The 18,938-nt window shown below is 31.3% G+C and overlaps 2 protein-coding genes across 2 annotated transcripts; both read right to left on the bottom strand.

Moving 5' to 3' along the window:
* Nucleotides 1–2,880: 2,880 nt before the first annotated feature.
* On the bottom strand, nt 2,881–3,773 carry LOC120278593 (glycine-rich cell wall structural protein 2-like). The gene has a single exon (XM_039285340.1). It carries the CDS (start codon nt 3,682–3,684, stop codon nt 3,073–3,075), a length of 612 nt encoding a protein of 203 aa, XP_039141274.1. The 5' UTR covers nt 3,685–3,773; the 3' UTR covers nt 2,881–3,072.
* A 13,511-nt stretch (nt 3,774–17,284) lies between these two features.
* Nucleotides 17,285–18,153, bottom strand: LOC120271016 (glycine-rich cell wall structural protein 2-like). The gene has a single exon (XM_039278089.1). The coding sequence runs from the start codon at nt 18,076–18,078 to the stop codon at nt 17,482–17,484; it is 597 nt and encodes a 198-aa protein (XP_039134023.1). The 5' UTR covers nt 18,079–18,153; the 3' UTR covers nt 17,285–17,481.
* Between the last annotated feature and the right edge of the window lie 785 nt (nt 18,154–18,938).

The following is an 18,938-nucleotide window of genomic DNA, read 5'->3' as shown; positions in this document are numbered from 1 at the left end:
AAAATTATATCTAAATTTCAAATTTTAAAACAAAATATTTGAAGATTGCTTAGCCATATTATTTGTTATGATCCCCCAACATCAATTTATTTAATATAATAATTTTATTATTTTTATTTAATTTATTTTAAAAATTGTGGGTAGAATTTAAATAAATAAATAAATAATATCACTTTGCATATAAATTATAATTATTAATATTATAATAATATATAAATATTCATGGGCAAGGGTTTCCTGAGCACACTTGTCCCTCTCTAAATCCACCACTGCAGGTGGATGCAATCATATTATACATATTGATAATTATATCTCTTTAGCCAATTATATATATTTTTTTCAATTTTGTATTTGTTAAAAATAGTTAAAATAAATATACACCTGGGAGTGTACTTAGAAAGCCACTTTGGCACAGATATGCCTTGAATCTCAGTTTCTAAGGGTTATAAGAACTCTCCATTATTTAGAAAATAAAGTTTATAACTTATATGATTTATTTTATTTTCTAAATATTTTATTGCTTAAAATATTTTTGGATGGTTAATTGATCAAAACTTTGTTAACCCTTTTTATACTTGAGATTAATTCAGTTGAAATTATTAACAGAATAAAAAAAACAACAAATAAAAATGCAAACTTTAAAAAATTATGTTATATTTCAAAATTTTGAATTTCCCTGCAACTTATAATATTTGCTATGTTATATTATTTAAACGGCAAACTTGACCCATCTACAATGCTAGAGAAAGTCAAAAGTAAGTTTATGGCGGTGGATGATGAAAAATGTATTGTCTCTCAATGCCCTCCATTATAGGTGTCCAATTTCGCATTGTGACCAACACACAGTGCCATAGAGTAGCAAGATGATTATAAATCAATTGACAAGGAGAAGTGATCAAACAATAATGTTTGTTTTTTTTTATATAATATTTTGAGAGACCAATGGCATATTTGCATGGTATGTGTGATTTATCCTTTTAAAAAAAAATTGCATGGACCTAACAAAAAAAATTTATCAAGATAACCTTGTGCTTAATTAAATATCATATTACAACCACCATTATTTTTATTTTATTTTATGTTTTTTTTACTGTTGATTTTTATTATGAACATGATACTCTATAAACTATACTTGAATATACATTTACGTTCTAAATATGAGAATTACTAGGTAGATTTTTATCAGTAGTGTAATAGATACCCACTCTCTCCCATCAAGAAAGTAAGAAACTAAGATGGAGTCGTAATGATCTTGAAATCTCATCAACATTCTTACATTGCCATCCATAACTCATCGATTCCCATCTCAAACTATGTTGTGATTCTTGTGAAGATCGGGGAGAGCGCGGGAGTTGTTCTGGAGCCAAATAAATTGAATAGGATAAGGCACATGCAAGGGAGTGCGGAAGCTGATGGGGATAAGTTCGCTGATGTGGAAACATCTACACCGTTAATCCATAGAAGCTTTAGAGAGAGGCACAGGAACATCAAACTCGCGGGTTATCGTACTCCGGAGGAATGGCAGCTGGGAAATGCATGATTGGTTGAGAGGACGAGTTAGTTACGCTGACATGGCAGTTAATAAGAAGGTTATTAGTGGTTAAGCATAGTTAGTTATGACAACTTGGAGGTGTATATAAAGAAGAGAAGCAGGGCAGTGAGGAGGGAAAGAAAAGATTAGAGAAGAAGCTTGGGCCTGGCCGCATCTCCGGTGATCTCTCCGGCGATTGGACAAGAGGGAAGTCATTCCCACCTTATCTTGTTGTTTTCCTTCGTTGATCACTCCGATCTACAGTTCTGTGAGTTCCATTTACTGTTTTCTTGAATATATTCTATTTACTGGTTGTTCTTGAAAAATGAGATCATCTTCTCATTTGGACAAGAGATACAATGGTGATTGTTGATTGATCTACTGTTTTTGTGCAATTGTTGTATTAATTGAAGTGAAACTACGTACAGATTGTAGATTTGTTGTTGATTGAATACTTTGAAAAGTATTAGTTGATTGAAGGCTGTGAATTCTTCATCATATTGTCAAATTGAGTTGTGATTAAATTAATTCATTGCACAGTAGGGGATGGTATGGTATAGCCAAATGCCACCACTCGCCACCCGGTGATCAAGTGGTCTCCGATAACTATTTTGCACCGCCGCCATCGACTAGCTAGTCACTAGTGACTAGGTGGTAGTGGCACCTAACAGTCACCAGCCACCAAGTCCATTCATCAGTGACCCACAGCCACTTGCCATTGGCTATGGGTTTTGAAAAAATTCATCATTATTATACTTTTTATATTGTTTCAGAAATATTAAGACAACTTGTATAATAAAATTTAGCAAAAAAAAAAAATTGGGCGAAAAAAAATTCAAATTATTATTTCCTATCTCATTACGTATTACATACACAAACAATAAACCTGTAAAATTATGCTAAATATTAAACTAATTAATAAAATAGTGATCAAGGAAAAAAAAATATTAGTTTTACCTCCCATAATGTTTGCCCATGATTATACACTAGAATGTTAATTAATAATATAATTTTCAATATTAGACAATAAAATTCAGGAAAAATAAAACTAAGACAAAAAAAATTCGAAAATTATCATTTTCTTTTAATTGTTTAATATTATTCTAGAGGTGAGATATAAAGCATTTAATTCAAAATGTTGTGTTTTGGACTTTTTTAGATACAAGCTTTATCTTTTATCATGTCACAATTGTTATGGAAAATTTTTCTTTCATTTCATTAATTCCATACCAACCTCTAACCACTATTTTAAGCGTGTGTTCAATATGTAAATCAAGTGAAACTCTTGTACTGCAACGTGCAAAAAGGTCAAAAAAAAATTATTAAAAACTCTACAAAAGGTATGCATATATAAAAGCAGTAGTTTTATTTCTCATACTACATAATAAGCATAAAAACAGTAAGTAGTCTTATTTCTCATAGTACATGATGATGCTCTTATATATAATAATATCACACAAACGCTACTGCTCAACTTATCAATCCATGGTTCATGCTCATCCTAGTGCTCTTTCTCATCCATGGACCTACTTATGCTTTCTCTAACGACGCCCATGTCCACCTCCACTCCCATATCCACCACCCTCACCATATCCAGATCCTGAACCAGATCCTTCTCCTCCTCCACCTCCACCTCCATGTCCTCCTCCACCTCCACCACCACCTCCATGTCCTCCACCACCTCCTTGTCCATAACCAGAGCCAGACCCAGACCCAGACCCAGACCCATATCCGGATCCACCACCTTGTCCCCCACCAGAACCACCACCACCACCTCCACCGGAACCACCACCACCACCACCACCTTTACCACCCCCACCACCTGATCCATATCCTGATCCTGACCCAGATCCATATCCAGATCCTGATCCTGATCCTGATCCACCGCGACCACCTTGTCCACCTCCACCTCCACCACCACCACCACCTCCTTTCCCATATCCTCCTCCACCTTCACCACCCCCAGACCCAGATCCATAGCCAGATCCATAGCCAGATCCACCACCACCTTCACCTCCACCTCCTCCTCCACCTTCACCTCCTCCACCTCCACCGGACGTGTAACCCTCACTCAAGGTCCTCGCTGCCGAGGATAGACCTATGGCTAGGAGAAGTATGAAGCCAAGAACCAAAAGCTTTGTGTTCTTAGCCATTGTGGCTATACTAGTACTAGTAGTAGTAAGAGCAGTGGAAGTAGAAGCAAGGGATGTGGAGTTGTGGAGTGAATGGAAGGGTATTTATAGGGTTAGCCTGCATGAAACGTTTCCTTATTCACTGTTTGTTTAGAGCTTTGTCTTCTTTGGATGTAACACTATAAGCGTGGAGTTAGGGTTAACTATTCTGTGTGAAATGAGGACTTTCGAGAACGCGGCAAAGACAACTTGCATGGTTTTGACGGATTCCTAACCTCTTCGAAAATTTTCTTTTTATACTTTGGTCTATTTCTTACTTTTTTTGAAAGGTTTTCTAAAACAATGGATATATTAATATTTATATAAATCCATTTTTACTTTTAAAGATACTGGTAGCTAACTTTTCTTTTTTTATTTAACCTCAATAATTTTTCATTGCAGATGAGGCTTGGGGTTTATGGTTTAGGAAGGACAAGATAAGGATGAAGGGTTTTAAACAAAAAATTAATAAATTTAGTTGACTATTGATTAAGGGGAATACCAATAAAATTTTTTTTATGAGGATATACATGTAAATAGGACTTTTATTGGATATATATATATATACAATTTATATAGTTGTGTTGGTATATATATGCAATTATTTTATGAACCTATATATGGACAAAGGGACTTTTAAAAATGCATTGCATTTATGAGGGCAATGATCGATGCTATGAGATTAGAGTAATTAATACTATGGCATTTGATTATTTAGTTATTAAATAGCAGTGAAGGGTAACTACGCAACAAGTAAATGAGGTTTGATGAGAATGATGATTTTACAGTAGCAGAAAGTCCTGATTCAACTAATGAGTTTTTGGGTGGGGGAATAGGTTAGCCCCTCGTTAGGGTTTATCAAGGACAGTATAAGTATAGAGGTGAACTAATTACAGTCAAGCACCACATGGTGAAATAAAAGTCCGCTACATGCATAGACATAAAATTAGCATGAAGACAGAGCTAATAAGTTCTCCTTACTATGCAACTTTAAAGTAGAGAGACAATTTCTCTCTCATAAGACTCAATGAATCTATTTAAATAGTATTATAAACAGTACTTAATTTCAGGAATAGTAAATGAACAACATTGCTATAATACTACAACATAGGGATTCTACGTACTTTGTGCCTGGCTATCCACTGTCCATATATATAGATATCAACGTTACTTGTTATCCACGATACAAATATAAATCTTTATTTTTAAAATTTAGTACTATTCTCACTAATGAAAATTATATCATATATTCTCTATTCTTAGGCATAAAATAATTCACTAAACAACCACTAGTTAGCCCAATGGTGTGTTATCAAATAATGTATGGGTAATGCGCAAGTTCGAATCCTTGCTTTGAACCACTGTAACAATAATGTGTGGTATTATAACAACACTATTCATGCGCTGCTTTGAGCCTATGTATTATTTATTAGGGATTCACAATGACAGATAGTGTATCTCTCCCTTCCAAGGCTGCATGATAAAGGGTTTTCAAGTTACCTATGGTACAGCCTTCGAAGTTGATAAGTCACCATAACAAGTGCACTTTCGTATGTACCCGCTTGTCCCTTGACAGCACTCATCACTTTCAATATAAAAATAAAAATTAAAAGCAATTCAGGGTAAGAATAAAATGATGTGATATATATATTTATCAATGCATCATATAATACATAAATAAAACAAGTACTTTCTTTTCATATCCTCATGGTTAGGGTTGTTAACTGATCAAGTTTATTCTCAGACAGCTCGAGATTGGTTTGGCAAAAACTCAAGCTTTGCGCTAAATTTTGCGCTTTCGCACTAAACATGAATTAAGCTAGCATCAATTAAGCTTATTTCGAAAACACAAAATATTTAAATATATTATAAATTTTTAAATATTTATAAGATATAATAGTATTATATGATATATATATGTGTGATTATATTAAATATTATATAATTTTTATTTTCTATTTTTAAGGGAAAAAATCAAGTTATAAGTAGTTTTGAATTAAATCAAGTTGAATTTAGATACTGAGAAAATTAATATAGCTTATTTTAATTTTGAACTAAATTAACTTAGGCTAGAGGTTTTTAAATTAAAATCAATTTTTTTTTTTTTGTGATAAAAGTGGATAAACCACTGATTTATTGCAAAAGAAGGAGTACATGGTAATTAAAATTAAAATCAATTGTTGAGATTCAACAAACTTTTTCAAATTAATTTTGAGCTTGAGTCAACCTCTAATTTAATCCAGCCTAATCGAGCTCAATTTATTAGTCCCTACTAATGGTGAAGTCATACCTCATTCTATATTTCTCATTCTATATTTCTGTATAAGAAATGTTTATCATAATTAGTCTTCATTTATATATCATTATCTATTATATTTATTTTTTGTTTATTCTATGACTAAAAGCTATTTCTTAAATTTTTATCCATTAAAGTCATCTCATTAGGCAGTCATCTCATTACTACATACCTAATTAAAATGCCAACCAATAAACTTAATAATAAAAATGAGTTAAGAAAAAAGAAATAACACGTTCAAAATAAAAAAAATGTTGAAATTCATAAATAAACCATGGGTACGTAACAAGAAAAATTAAAAAATTGAAAATCATTATAAAAAAATAAATGAAAGTAGGAGTTGTCATTTTATTTTATTTGGGCATCAGGTGATATTTCTTTTCATGTATGCATTATCCACTGTGTTTGATTATTTTTTTTATTCATGCAATTTCTCTGAGTTTGGCGACGACTTCCTTGAGTGATGATTTCTCCCTCATCAATCCTCACGCTCTATTAATTTGATCTATGTAATTATCACGGCTTGTTGTTATTTTTCTATTTCTAGTGGAGTTATTTTATCAGGGAGGATCTTAGTCTGTCTAGTTATATGTTTGTTTTATATGTGATTTATCTATTTTTTTAAAAAATACAAATTCACTCTTGATACCCACTTCGAGTTTCAAATATAGTGGCATATATATATATATATATATTAGAATGCTAATATTGTCTTATATATATATAGTTATTTTATACAATTCTATCCTCATACACGTGAACACGTTCATCTTGTACTCAATTCTCTTTATAAGCATATATGTGCATGGCATTTACTCTATATAGTATTTTTCTCCTCTACCCTTTATGTATTCAGGTTATTCTCTCTTGCACCACTAACATTATTTATATTTAGTATTATGAATATACATAATATGTGAATATTGTCAAAAGTAAACCCGTAAAAATTAATGAGTACTGTTATAATGATGAACAACTCATTTTCGTAGAAAATCTTCATCCAAAAAAACAGTCCTTTGTCTTTAAGATGTAGTGGATGCCTACATGTGTTCATGAGATCTTTACGCAGATAAAGAAAAACACATTCTTCCAAGCATGATCTTTCCTGTAAGTTAATTATCTAATTAATCAACCAACCAATCTAAAAATTATCTCATAATCAACAATATTGCTTCCCAACGAATTTTCAAGTTCTTGTAACATCAATTCTCAAGCTTAATTCATTTATGTTCTTCCGGAACATAATCTGATTGATTATTGATAACATCGAAATTTTACATTTTTTTAAAACTTTTATCCTTTTGTCATTGATAAAGATGCCATTATAATTACTTCATCTTTGGAATAGAATCTCTTCACAATTTTAATTAACAATTTATCACATGACTTGTAAAACCAGTGCTCTTCCATATATTCATTGTTAGAAACTTACAATTCACAAGGCTCATCCTATATTTTGATATTAGAAATGTTTAGCAAGACTAATGTTCATTTGTATTGATATAAATATATATATATATACACACAAAAAGATTGTCATTGAATTTTTATCAAGTTAATCTAAGTTCACCGAATTGCTGCCGAATATAGTTGTCAATCTTGTGACTAATCATAAAGCTAATAATCCAAATAAAACTTGATTTTTGGCTAGAAACTAACAGCGCCAAACTTCCACACGATCTTTCACCTTGCCTGAGCTGCTTTTATATACAATAACGTATGCATAATTTTTCTCTTGTTATTTTTAAGCAATTCAAACCAACTATTTTTTAAATATAATGAGATAAATATCATTTATTAATATGAATATTAGTACTAAAATTTAAAAAAAAAAAAAACATACACACACACTCTAAAGTTCTACATGAGAGGAGGAAATCAATTATTCAAACATTTGAATATAGAGATTAAAGGTCATGGAATTTTAAATCTAGATCTTGCACAATAAATATATACATCCAAAAAGAAACATATTTTCTTCCACTTGACTGAAAATAGATACTACACTCTCATTTTTAATTTTTTTTTTTCCTAATTTCTCTATCAATTATGTCAAATTCAAACTGTTTTGAATACTCGCACAAGGTTCTTCTTTCTCATTTATTTTATAAGCTTTTTGAAATTTCCAATTGCACATATTGGCTAGGTCAATTTCATTAATTGGATCCCGAATTTTCAACAATATAACAAAAACACATCAAATTATTCAACGAAAGAGAAAAAAGATCATCTATATATTACCACTTGTATTCGACAAGTTGTTATAGCGATTAACTCCAAAGTCAAAACCAACTAGAAATAATATTTCATATAACAATAACAATAATAATAATAATAATAATAATAATAATAATAATAAAGAACAAAGACTGTGAACACTACGAGACTTGTATTAGATAATTAATTTTGAAACAATTGATTAATAGTGCATAATATTTTATATCATTTCATGTAGATACAATAAAATAATGCTGATAATTATATCTTCCTTGCCAATTATATATATATATATATATATTCAATTCTGTATTTTTAAAATTTATTAAAATAACTACGTACATAGTGTGCATGTAGAAAGCCACTTTGACGTAGATATCAGTTGCTAATTAAGTGTTATATTGTAAATTTTCAAATTTTCTTGCAGCTTACAATCACTATAATACTTTTTTATTCAAGAGATTATTCAAGTGATATAGGCCATGTTTGGATGAGCTTTTTTAAAGCACAGAAGTGTTTTTTTATAAGTTAAGCACTTCGGGTTTTAAAATTCATGTTTATATTGGCTTTCAGAAAAAAGCTAAAGCTGTTAAAAAAAGCTGAATTTTAGCTTTTTTGAGAAGCTGCTCAACAGGTGCTTCTCAAAAAAGCACTTTAGAGAAGCTATTTTGATGGTTGGCTAATTCCCATTTTACCCTCAACAAATTAAGAAATTATACACTTGCTCCTAACCTTCTTCTCCTACCATCTTTCATCCAAACAAAGGAATAGAGAAGGGAAGAAAGGAAAAAGAGGGACTGAGAGCTTTGGCCTTGGACTCCGGTGATCTTTGGGAAAAATTTAGAGGTATGTCTCATGTGATTCATCTTCAGTTTCAATTTTCTCCAGTTTGGATATGTGATGATCTTTGTGTGAAACCATGTTCTGATTCCCTAGTTACTGATTTTTATGTGCTGCTTTGATGCTTGCAATGGAGATTTATGTGGTGGTTGATCTTGGATTGTAATGCCTTTTTCAATGGCGTTAGGGTTTGTTTGCATTGAGGACAGGAATTAGAAGAAATTAAGAGGGGACATCATAGAAAATGATGGGGATAAGGAAAAGAATTCGTTTTTATTTTTAAGTTTCAGTTTTGTTTTTTGAAAAAGTGGAAAACTACAGATTGTAACAGTAGTGATAACAACTTAATTTATTTCATGATCTCACCAAAAAGAATCAAGAAAATAATGATACAAAATTGTCTGATGTTTTTGAATTTTGAAATTAAGCTATTGGATAATAACTAGTGCAGGTATTTTCAAAAACCCAGAATAATAATTTTGTTGTTGTGCATTTGGCAAGCCTTTCACAATCTCATGTTGTTCAAGCTTTTACAAAATAATTTCATAAAACAAGCATCAAATATGTATAAATGAAGTTTCCATTCAATTAAGTATAGGCTGTTTAACTAATGAGTGTTGGTTTTTTATGACTTGAATCAAGCATGGCCGCCTATTACTATATCATTCCTTAAGAAATGAATTGGCTCATTGATTGACAAAGGACTAGAATTATATTTATATATATACAACCATTGACTTTAATTAGAATTCAAGGCCAGCTCACTCTCTCTATATATACAACAACTGATTATCTCTCTAAATATATATACAACAACTGACTCTATATATATACAAGTACCACTGACTTTGATTAGAATGGTTTTAATATATCATTCCTTAGTTTTAGTTTTGTTTTTTGAAAAAGTGGATGAATAATATATATGTTGTCCTGGTTGTTGGTTGATGAATAATATATATATATATATATATAATTTATGTTAAGAAGTGTTAAGATTTATATATTTTTTTTTATGTTGATGGTCACAAGATTATTTTTTTCGTATGTAATTAAAACATGATTTCTATGTTGATTTCGCTATGTCATTTTTTCATTAAGGGCTCAAGAGAATAAATATTTTTGAACATGGCCTCAAAACTACCACCCAAAAGAATTGTACAAGGGACAAATGTGGGTGATTTGAATTTAGTAGCAAGTGAAAATACTCCAAAAGCAAGATGGGATGACACAAATACTGAAATGTTTTTAAAAATATGTGTCGAGGAGGCATTCACACTTCACAAAAGAAGGTTGGAAAAATGTAATATCAAAGTTTGCCACAAGAACAGGGATGAGTTACAACCACAAACAACTGAAAAACAAGTGGGACTCTCTCAAGAAAGAGTTTGGCATATGGGCAAAGCTAGTGGAGCACCAAACATGGCTTGGTTGGGACCCTGTTAAGAGAACAGTTTTAGCAAGTGATGATTGGTGGGACAGAAAAGGACAAGTAAGACTATGAATTCATGTTATATATAATAACGTACTCATTTATTTATTTTGTAATTTTTATTTCAAATAAATAATAACACATTATTGTCTTCTTTTTTTATGTAACTAAAACAGGAAAACCCAGAATATCTGAAATGGAGAAATGAGGGTCCAAAGTTCTTAGAGATGATGGAGATATGTTTCAAAGATGTAGTGGCGACAGGCTATATGGCATTGGTACCATATGCAGAACCATCATCAGAGAATGAAGTCTCTAACGAAAATGCTTATGTAAGGATGAATGATGTAGATGTGGAGGTAGACAACTTTGATGATGATGGTGATAGTCCTCAACAATGCAATGAGGCCACACGAGGAGAAACTACAGCAAGACAAGCTAGAAAGAGACAAAAAAACATCACAAAGAGAAAAGAGAAAAAAGTGCAAAAAGAGAAACTTCGGGGAATCATTTGACCGCCTACTCTCCGGGATGGATAACATGTCGCTGTACAAGTAATGCAAGAGTTGAGAATGATGATCGCTACAGATATAAGCAGATGTGTGGATTTGTTGGACACGCGATGCGAGGGATGGAACAAGGAAGTCCACATTAATTTCTCATGGTGAGGTTGTTTGCAAAAAAATATCATAGGGAGACTTTTGTGGCACTAGTGGAAAAGGACCCATCACTCGCTACCAGGTTGGTGTCACACTTTCAGCGTGGACGACCTTACCCGACTTTGACTTTGACGGATGATCATTTATCTAGGAAAACTCATTTTGGATTGTTTTTTTTTTTTTTGCTTATGCTATCAATTTCCCATGTTATGTCTTTGCTTTATGTGGTGGGTTTATGTGTCGAACATTATCTTCAACTTTTCACATGTTGCACTTTTAATGTTGAAATATTTTATTAGACTATTATCATGTCTTTGTGTTATGCTAAACTTTTGTATGATATTTTATTTTGTTTATTATTGTATGATATCATGTCTTTGCTAAACTTTGTGTTGCGTATTTTTCCTTGTATTCTACATGGCATTAAATATTTTATACTGATTATGTAGGGTGTACAATCAAAATGGAGTTATTGTCCGATTCAAATACAGAATTAAAAGAACCAATGTCTGATTCAGAAGAAGAAGCTAACAATTTGGATATGCATATGGATGAGTACATTGGACGGATGTATGCATGTGCTGCAACTGCACAATACCAATACATGAAGTCATTGTTGAAGGGAGAGAAGAGGACATCCTCATTGACTGGTCATAGGTGGGTTCATGAAATACTGAACGGATCAGATAGTCGTTTCTTTGAGCAAGTCCAAATGAATAAAACTGTATTTAGAAGATTGGTGGTTGAACTTACTGAAAAGTATGGTTTACAACATACGAGAAATGTTATTGTCGAAGAATCAGTGATAATGTTCTTGTATATGCTTGGACAAGGAGCTACTTATAGGAATGTGGAGGAGAGATTTCAACATTCTGGAGAAACAGTGCACAGACAGTTTCATCGAGTGCTAAAAGCTGTCCACAAACTTGGAAATGATATTATCAGAACGGTAGATGGAAATTTTAGAGATGCGGAGGATTACATCCAGGGTGATGTTCGATATTGGCCTTACTTCAAAGACTACATTGGTGCGATAGATGGAACACATGTGGCCATTCTTGTACCAACTGAGAAACAAGTCCCATTTATGAATAGAAAAGGGTACATATCAACAAATATTCTAGCCGCATGTGACTTCAATATGTGCTTCACATTTGCGCTTATTGGGTGGGAAGGATCGGCACATGACACACGTATATTAATGGAGGCTTTGAGAAATCCATCTTTGAAGTTTCCTCAACCGCCCGAAGGTTTATATTTACTTGAAATTAATTTCAATATCTATGTTCTATGTTCCATTTCTTATTGTATTATACTATTGTAGGGAAATACTACCTTGTGGATTCTGGGTATCCTACAATGAAAGAATTTTTGGGGCCCTACAAGAGTGCAAGATATCATATTCCACAATTTAGGATGTCTCGTGCTTTTAGGTCTCCAAACAAAGTATTCAACTATCATCACTAGAGTTTGAGAAGTGTTATAGAAAGAACATTTGGAGTTTGCAAAGCAAGATGGAGGATCCTACAAAATATGACCAAGTATACTATGAAGGTTCAATTCTGAATTATATGGTCATGTTTTGCTCTCCATAATTTTATTCGTAGAATGGGTAGTAATGATTTGGATGTTCTTGAGAGCTTTGAAGACATCAATCAAATTCAAGAAGAAGAATGTGGCTTTCAAGATGATGATAGTGAAAGTTCATTTGTATGGCAACAACCTACCAATGAGGACACTGATCACACTTAGGAATAATATTCGGGATCAACTCTCCAATCAATATACGAGTTAATGTTGTAATACTTGTTTATTGTCATGGTTGTTGTGGGGTTGAAAGAAAATATTTGTCTCCCTATCTTTTGTTTATGTTATAATTTAATGTTTGTGTTGTTAGTTGTTGCAAATCTTTAATGTTGTTATTGTTAATCTTATTATAATTTAGTCACAACAATATTGATATTATGATTGTTGGGAAGTTGAAAAATTTTAGATATCTTTTTTTCATCAATGATGTTGTTGCTATTGTTGTTGTTATAGTTAATTTTTGTTGTAAATCACCAAAACTCAAAATTTAAATATATTTTATAATATAATTAATTAATAATTAACATTATTAAATTTAATTAATATAATTAAATATTTAAAATAATATCTAATTTTAATTAATAATATTAATATTAGTATTAATAATAATTGTAATAACAATAATAATAATAACAGGAATAATAATTATTATGAGTATAATTATAATCATGACATATTATAATAATAATAATAATAATAATAATAATAATATCACATTAAGTTATTATTAATAATAATAATAATATCACATTAAGTTATTATTATTGTTATCATTAGTATTATTCAACTATCATTATTATTATTATCATTAGTATTATTAATATTAGTATTATTAATAATTGTAATAACAATAATAATAATAACAGAAATAATTATTATTATGATTATAATTATAATCATGACATATTAAGTAGCTAATAATAATAATAATAATAATAATTATTATTATTATTATTATTATTATTATTATTATACTAATATCACATTAAGTTATTATTATTATTATCATTAGTGTTATTCAACTATCATTAATAGAATGTGTAATAGTAAATGAATGAAAACAAAATAGATGTCCATTTTAGTAATTTGCCATCTCTAAAAGACCTTTAGAAAATTTACATCCAAACAACTTCATACATACAAAAGTACTTTTTCATTAACTTATCCAAACATAAAAATATTGAAAAGCACTTAACTTATTCAAAGAAGCACTTGTAAAAAGTTGTTTTGTATGACGGCTTTTCAGTAAAGCGTGTTCTAGAAAATGACTTTTTCATAAGCTAGTCATGAGCAGACTTTTTGAAAAAAAGTCGCTTTTTAAAGCTTATTTTTACGACTTTTTGCTTTTACGGAAAAGCTAATACAAACAAAAAATATAAAAAATTGCTTAACTTACTCTAAAAAAGCACTTTTTCCAAAAGCACTTCTACTAAACTTAAAAAAAGCAAAAGCACTTTTTAAAGCAGAAGCACTTTTTTTTTAAAACAAAAGCACTTTTTAAAGCAGAAGCACTTTTTTTACAAGCCAACCCAAACAAACCCATAACTTAAGACATCAATGCATGGCTGAAAAAAAAAATTAAAAAGAAGAATAGGGTTAGGTTTGCGGAATAGAAAGCTTAATAGAGATCGAAGTATTGGGGATGTAAATTGCGTTCGAATGAAATGAGAAAACTAAAATGAGGGATAGTGATTAGATTACATTCATATTTTTAATATAAAAAATAATATTTATTTATAAAAAATGAGTTATGTACTTATGTTTAATAATAAATAATTCTTTATTTATAAAATATTTTGGATATCGTTATTTATCCTAATTATTATAATTAAATAGTTAAATCAAAAATTGAACTAATTAAATTATTTTTCGATTTAACTATTATAATTAATTATTTAAATTGAATAATTTTTTATTAAAAATTTGTGTTATTCATGTTAATTATTATAATTAACTAATTAAATTTATTTATTTATAAATATTTCATTATAATTAAATATTTAAATTAAAATTCTAACTTTAATCATTTTTCGATTTCTTTATTATAATTACAGTTAATTAAATAAATTTTCTTTCTTTATAAAAATTTAAATATCATTATTAAATTTAATTATTATAATTAAATATTTATATTAAATAGCTTAATTTAATCATTATTCCAGTTAATTATTATAATTAATTAACTAAATTAAGTATTTTTATTAAAAATAAATAAGTAGGGGTAAAATGAGAATTTCACATGAAGGGAATGGCCATGCCCTTTCAAGTAGGGATGGCAATGGGGCGGGCGGGGGCGGGGAACGTCTCTACCATCTTCGCCTCGGATGGCAATGGAGCGGGGCGGGACGGGGTATGCCTTTATCGCCCGCCCCCGCCCGCCTCTCTCTTTTTTTAATTCATGAATCGCCCACCCCGCCTCGTCCCTACCCCACTCATAGTTATAAATAAATAACTAAAATTCATAAAAACATTTTTAAAATAGATTTTTTTTTTATATAAAACATATACTTATATTATTTATAAGCTCATAAACAATTTATTGAAATTTTAAAAAAAAAAATCATTTACCTCCTACATTATATAATATTTATAATAAGTTAAATTAATAGCGGGGCAGGGTAGGGCATGGAAAAAAACCAAACCCGCCCCTCCCTACCTTGCCCAAAGCCGGGATGGATCGGGTCGGAAAAAACGGGGTCGGTTTGATTTTTGCCATTCCTACTTTCGAGACAAGATCCCATTTAGACCAGTCCATGGGCCCGGACCGGGCCGGGTTCGGGCCGGGTTTTTATCTATAATTACTAAAATTCAAACTTGTCCAAGCCCAGCCCGACCCAAAAATCTTGGCCTTAACCCTTGCCAGAACCCGCCCAAATTTAATAACATCTACCCAAGGCCTGCCCAAATAAGTTTTTCATCAAATAATATATAAGTTATAAAAAAAAACTTAACAATAATATTAATATGTGAATATGACCAAATATTATTCTACAAAACACTTAAAAATTAAAATACCAAATACAAATATCTATACAATTACAACAACTAAAATTCAAACCATTATAATCAATGACAATCAACAATAAATATATATTATATAAGTATATACAAAACTAATTAATAAATAATCAATGGAAATTCAAACCATTATATATATAAGTATATACAAAACTAATTAATAAATCTATTTTATAATTCGAGCTGGGCCGGGCCGGACTTTTAACAATGAAAACCAAACCCGGCCCATTTTTAAAATGGGCTTTTTTTTGTCCAAGGTCCGGACATCGGGCCTTATATATTTGTTTAAACCCTCTCATTTTTCGGGAGGGCCTTCGGGTTTGGACGAGTAGCCCGGCCCTTGGACAGGTCTAATCCTATTACACCCAAGAGGGCAATTCTCTATACCAAGGGGGAATCATTAGTTACATCAAACACTCTAAGTTCATGGCAGTAAACAAAGAATTGCCTCTCAATGCCCTCCTTAGGTGTCCAATTTCTCAATTTGACCAATATGGTGCCAAAGGGTAGCAAGAAGATTATAAATTAATTGACAAGGAGAAGTGATCAAACAATAATCTTGATTTTTTAATTAAATATTCTAAGAGATGAATGACATATTTGCATCGGAAAAAAAAATTGATTGCTATTTACCTGACAACAAATTTTTATTAGGATAACCTTGTGCTTAAATAAAATATTACAACTACCATTGAATTTTTCTTTGAATGCCTACATAAAGTTGATTTTTATTATGACACTAATACTCCATAAATTATAGTTAAATATATATTTAATTTTTAAATCTGAAAATTGAATTGTAGATTTTTTTTTTAATAGCAGTGAAATAGATATATGCATCTTTCTAGGGTATTTAAGATGACGCCTTAATGATTTTAGAATTTTAACATATTATTGCACTTCTAATGCACCATTTATCGCATCTTACCTGCTGGGAGGACATGCCACAGTCACAAGTCACTACCTGCCATTGGTGGCGGGCGGCATCAGTCACCGACGATCTATGACTAATCACCATCAGTCACTAACACAACTCTTATGATAAAATTGATCATCATCATTATTTTTTTAATATTGTTCAAAAAACATTAACACAAACTCTTATGAAAAAATCTGCCGGTGAGTAGAATTGGAAGATAAAAAAATTAAATTATTTATTTCATGTCTCATGAAGCAATACAATAAAATAATGGTCAGGTAGAACAATATCATTTTTACTTCCCTAATGCTTAGTTATGAATAATTGTAAGCACGAATATTAATAATGTAGTTTTCAATATTAGAAAATAATTAATATTATTAATTCTATAAGTGAGATATAAAGCATTTAATACAAAATATTATATTTTGGACTTTTTTAGATATATACAAGCTTTATATTTTATTATATCATAATTGTTTGGAAAATTTAATTATCTCTCTCGCTCATTTCCATACCAAATTCTACCACCATTTCATGCACTTGAGTTCAACATGTAAATCAAGTGAAACATTTGTCCTGCAACATGCATAAAAAAAAAAAAGGGTTCAAAACTCTACGAAAAGCATGCATAGAAGCACTAGTTTTATTTCTCAAATACTGCATAATATATAAAGCATAAAAGCAGTAGTCTTTATTTCTCATACTACATAATGATGCTCTTATAATTAATAATATCATATCACACAAACACTACTGCTCAACATATCAATCCATGGAGCTTGTCCTCATCCATGGACCTACTCTCCTTCCTCTAAGGACGTCCATGTCCACCTCCACTCCCATATCCACCACCTTCACCATATCCAGACCCTGAACCAGATCCTGCTCCTCCTCCACCACCACCTCCATGTCCTCCTCCACCTCCACCACCACCTCCATGTCCTCCACCACCTCCTTGTCCTCCACCAGAACCAGACCCAGACCCATATCCGGATCCACCACCTTGTCCCCCACCAGAACCACCACCACCATGTCCTCCGCCAGAACCACCACCACCACCACCACCTTTACCACCCCCACCACCTGATCCATATCCTGATCCTGACCCAGACCCATATCCAGATCCTGAGCCTGATCCTGATCCACCACCACCACCTTGTCCACCTCCACCTCCACCACCACCTCCTTTCCCATATCCTCCTCCACCTTCACCACCCCCAGACCCAGATCCAGACCCAGATCCATAGCCAGATCCACCACCACCTTCACCTCCACCTCCTCCTCCACCTTCACCTCCTCCACCTCCACCAGACGTGTAACCCTCACTCAAAGTCCTCGCTGCAGAGGACAGACCTATGGCTAGGAGAAGTATGAAGCCAAGAACCAAAAGCTTTGTGTTCTTAGCCATTGTGGCTATACTAGTACTAGTAGTAGTAAGAGCAGTGGAAGTAGAAGCAAGGGATGGGAGTTGTGGAGTGAATGGAAGGGTATTTATAGGGTTTGTTTGCATGAGACTTTGGCTAATTATTTACTGTTTATTTAGAATTAGGGGTTCTCATTACCTTCGTTTTCTATGTGTGAAATGAGGACTTACGAGAACGCGTTCGTATCTATTTCTTTCTTTTTGACGATTCCTCACATCTTATAATTAAGCCTTTTTATTTTGTTATTGTTTATTTCTCTTTCATTGGCTTTAGTCTTTATCAAACTTTTAAAAAAGGCTCTTTAATACATTATACATATTTCTTCCTAGAATCCATATATAGTTACTTAAATAGATATTAATAGTTAATTGTTTCACTGATAAGACTTAGGAATTTGGTGAGGACAAGATAAGTTAGGATGAAGGATTTTTATTTATTTAATTTTTTTTTAAGAAAACATTTAAGTTGATTGTTGATTGGCGAGTATATCAATAAATATTGGTTTTTTTTTTCTGAGAATATGGAATTAAATTTTTATGGGATATATATCTATATATGATGATATATATGCAATTAAGCTTTAAAAAAAATTAGTGGTAATTTAATTATTAAATAAACTTGAAGGAGTAGCTAGTATACAACAAAAAAATGTTCAATGATGATTTTATAGTAAAAAAGAAAATAAAATAAAATAAAAATACTGTACTTTATTCTCCACTAAACGAATAAAAATCTTTTTTTTCTTTTTGTACAATTATGAGATTATTCTTATTCATAAGAATTGTATCATATATATCCTCTTTGTTCCTTGGCACATAAACGTATAGTAGAAATTAATGCCATG

Source organism: Dioscorea cayenensis, chromosome 2 (genome assembly GCF_009730915.1).
Source record: "Dioscorea cayenensis subsp. rotundata cultivar TDr96_F1 chromosome 2, TDr96_F1_v2_PseudoChromosome.rev07_lg8_w22 25.fasta, whole genome shotgun sequence".
In the NCBI taxonomy this organism is placed as follows: Eukaryota; Viridiplantae; Streptophyta; class Magnoliopsida; order Dioscoreales; family Dioscoreaceae; genus Dioscorea; species Dioscorea cayenensis.
The sequence above is the reverse complement of the archived record's forward strand: the minus strand, read 5'-3'. Positions and strand labels throughout refer to the sequence as shown.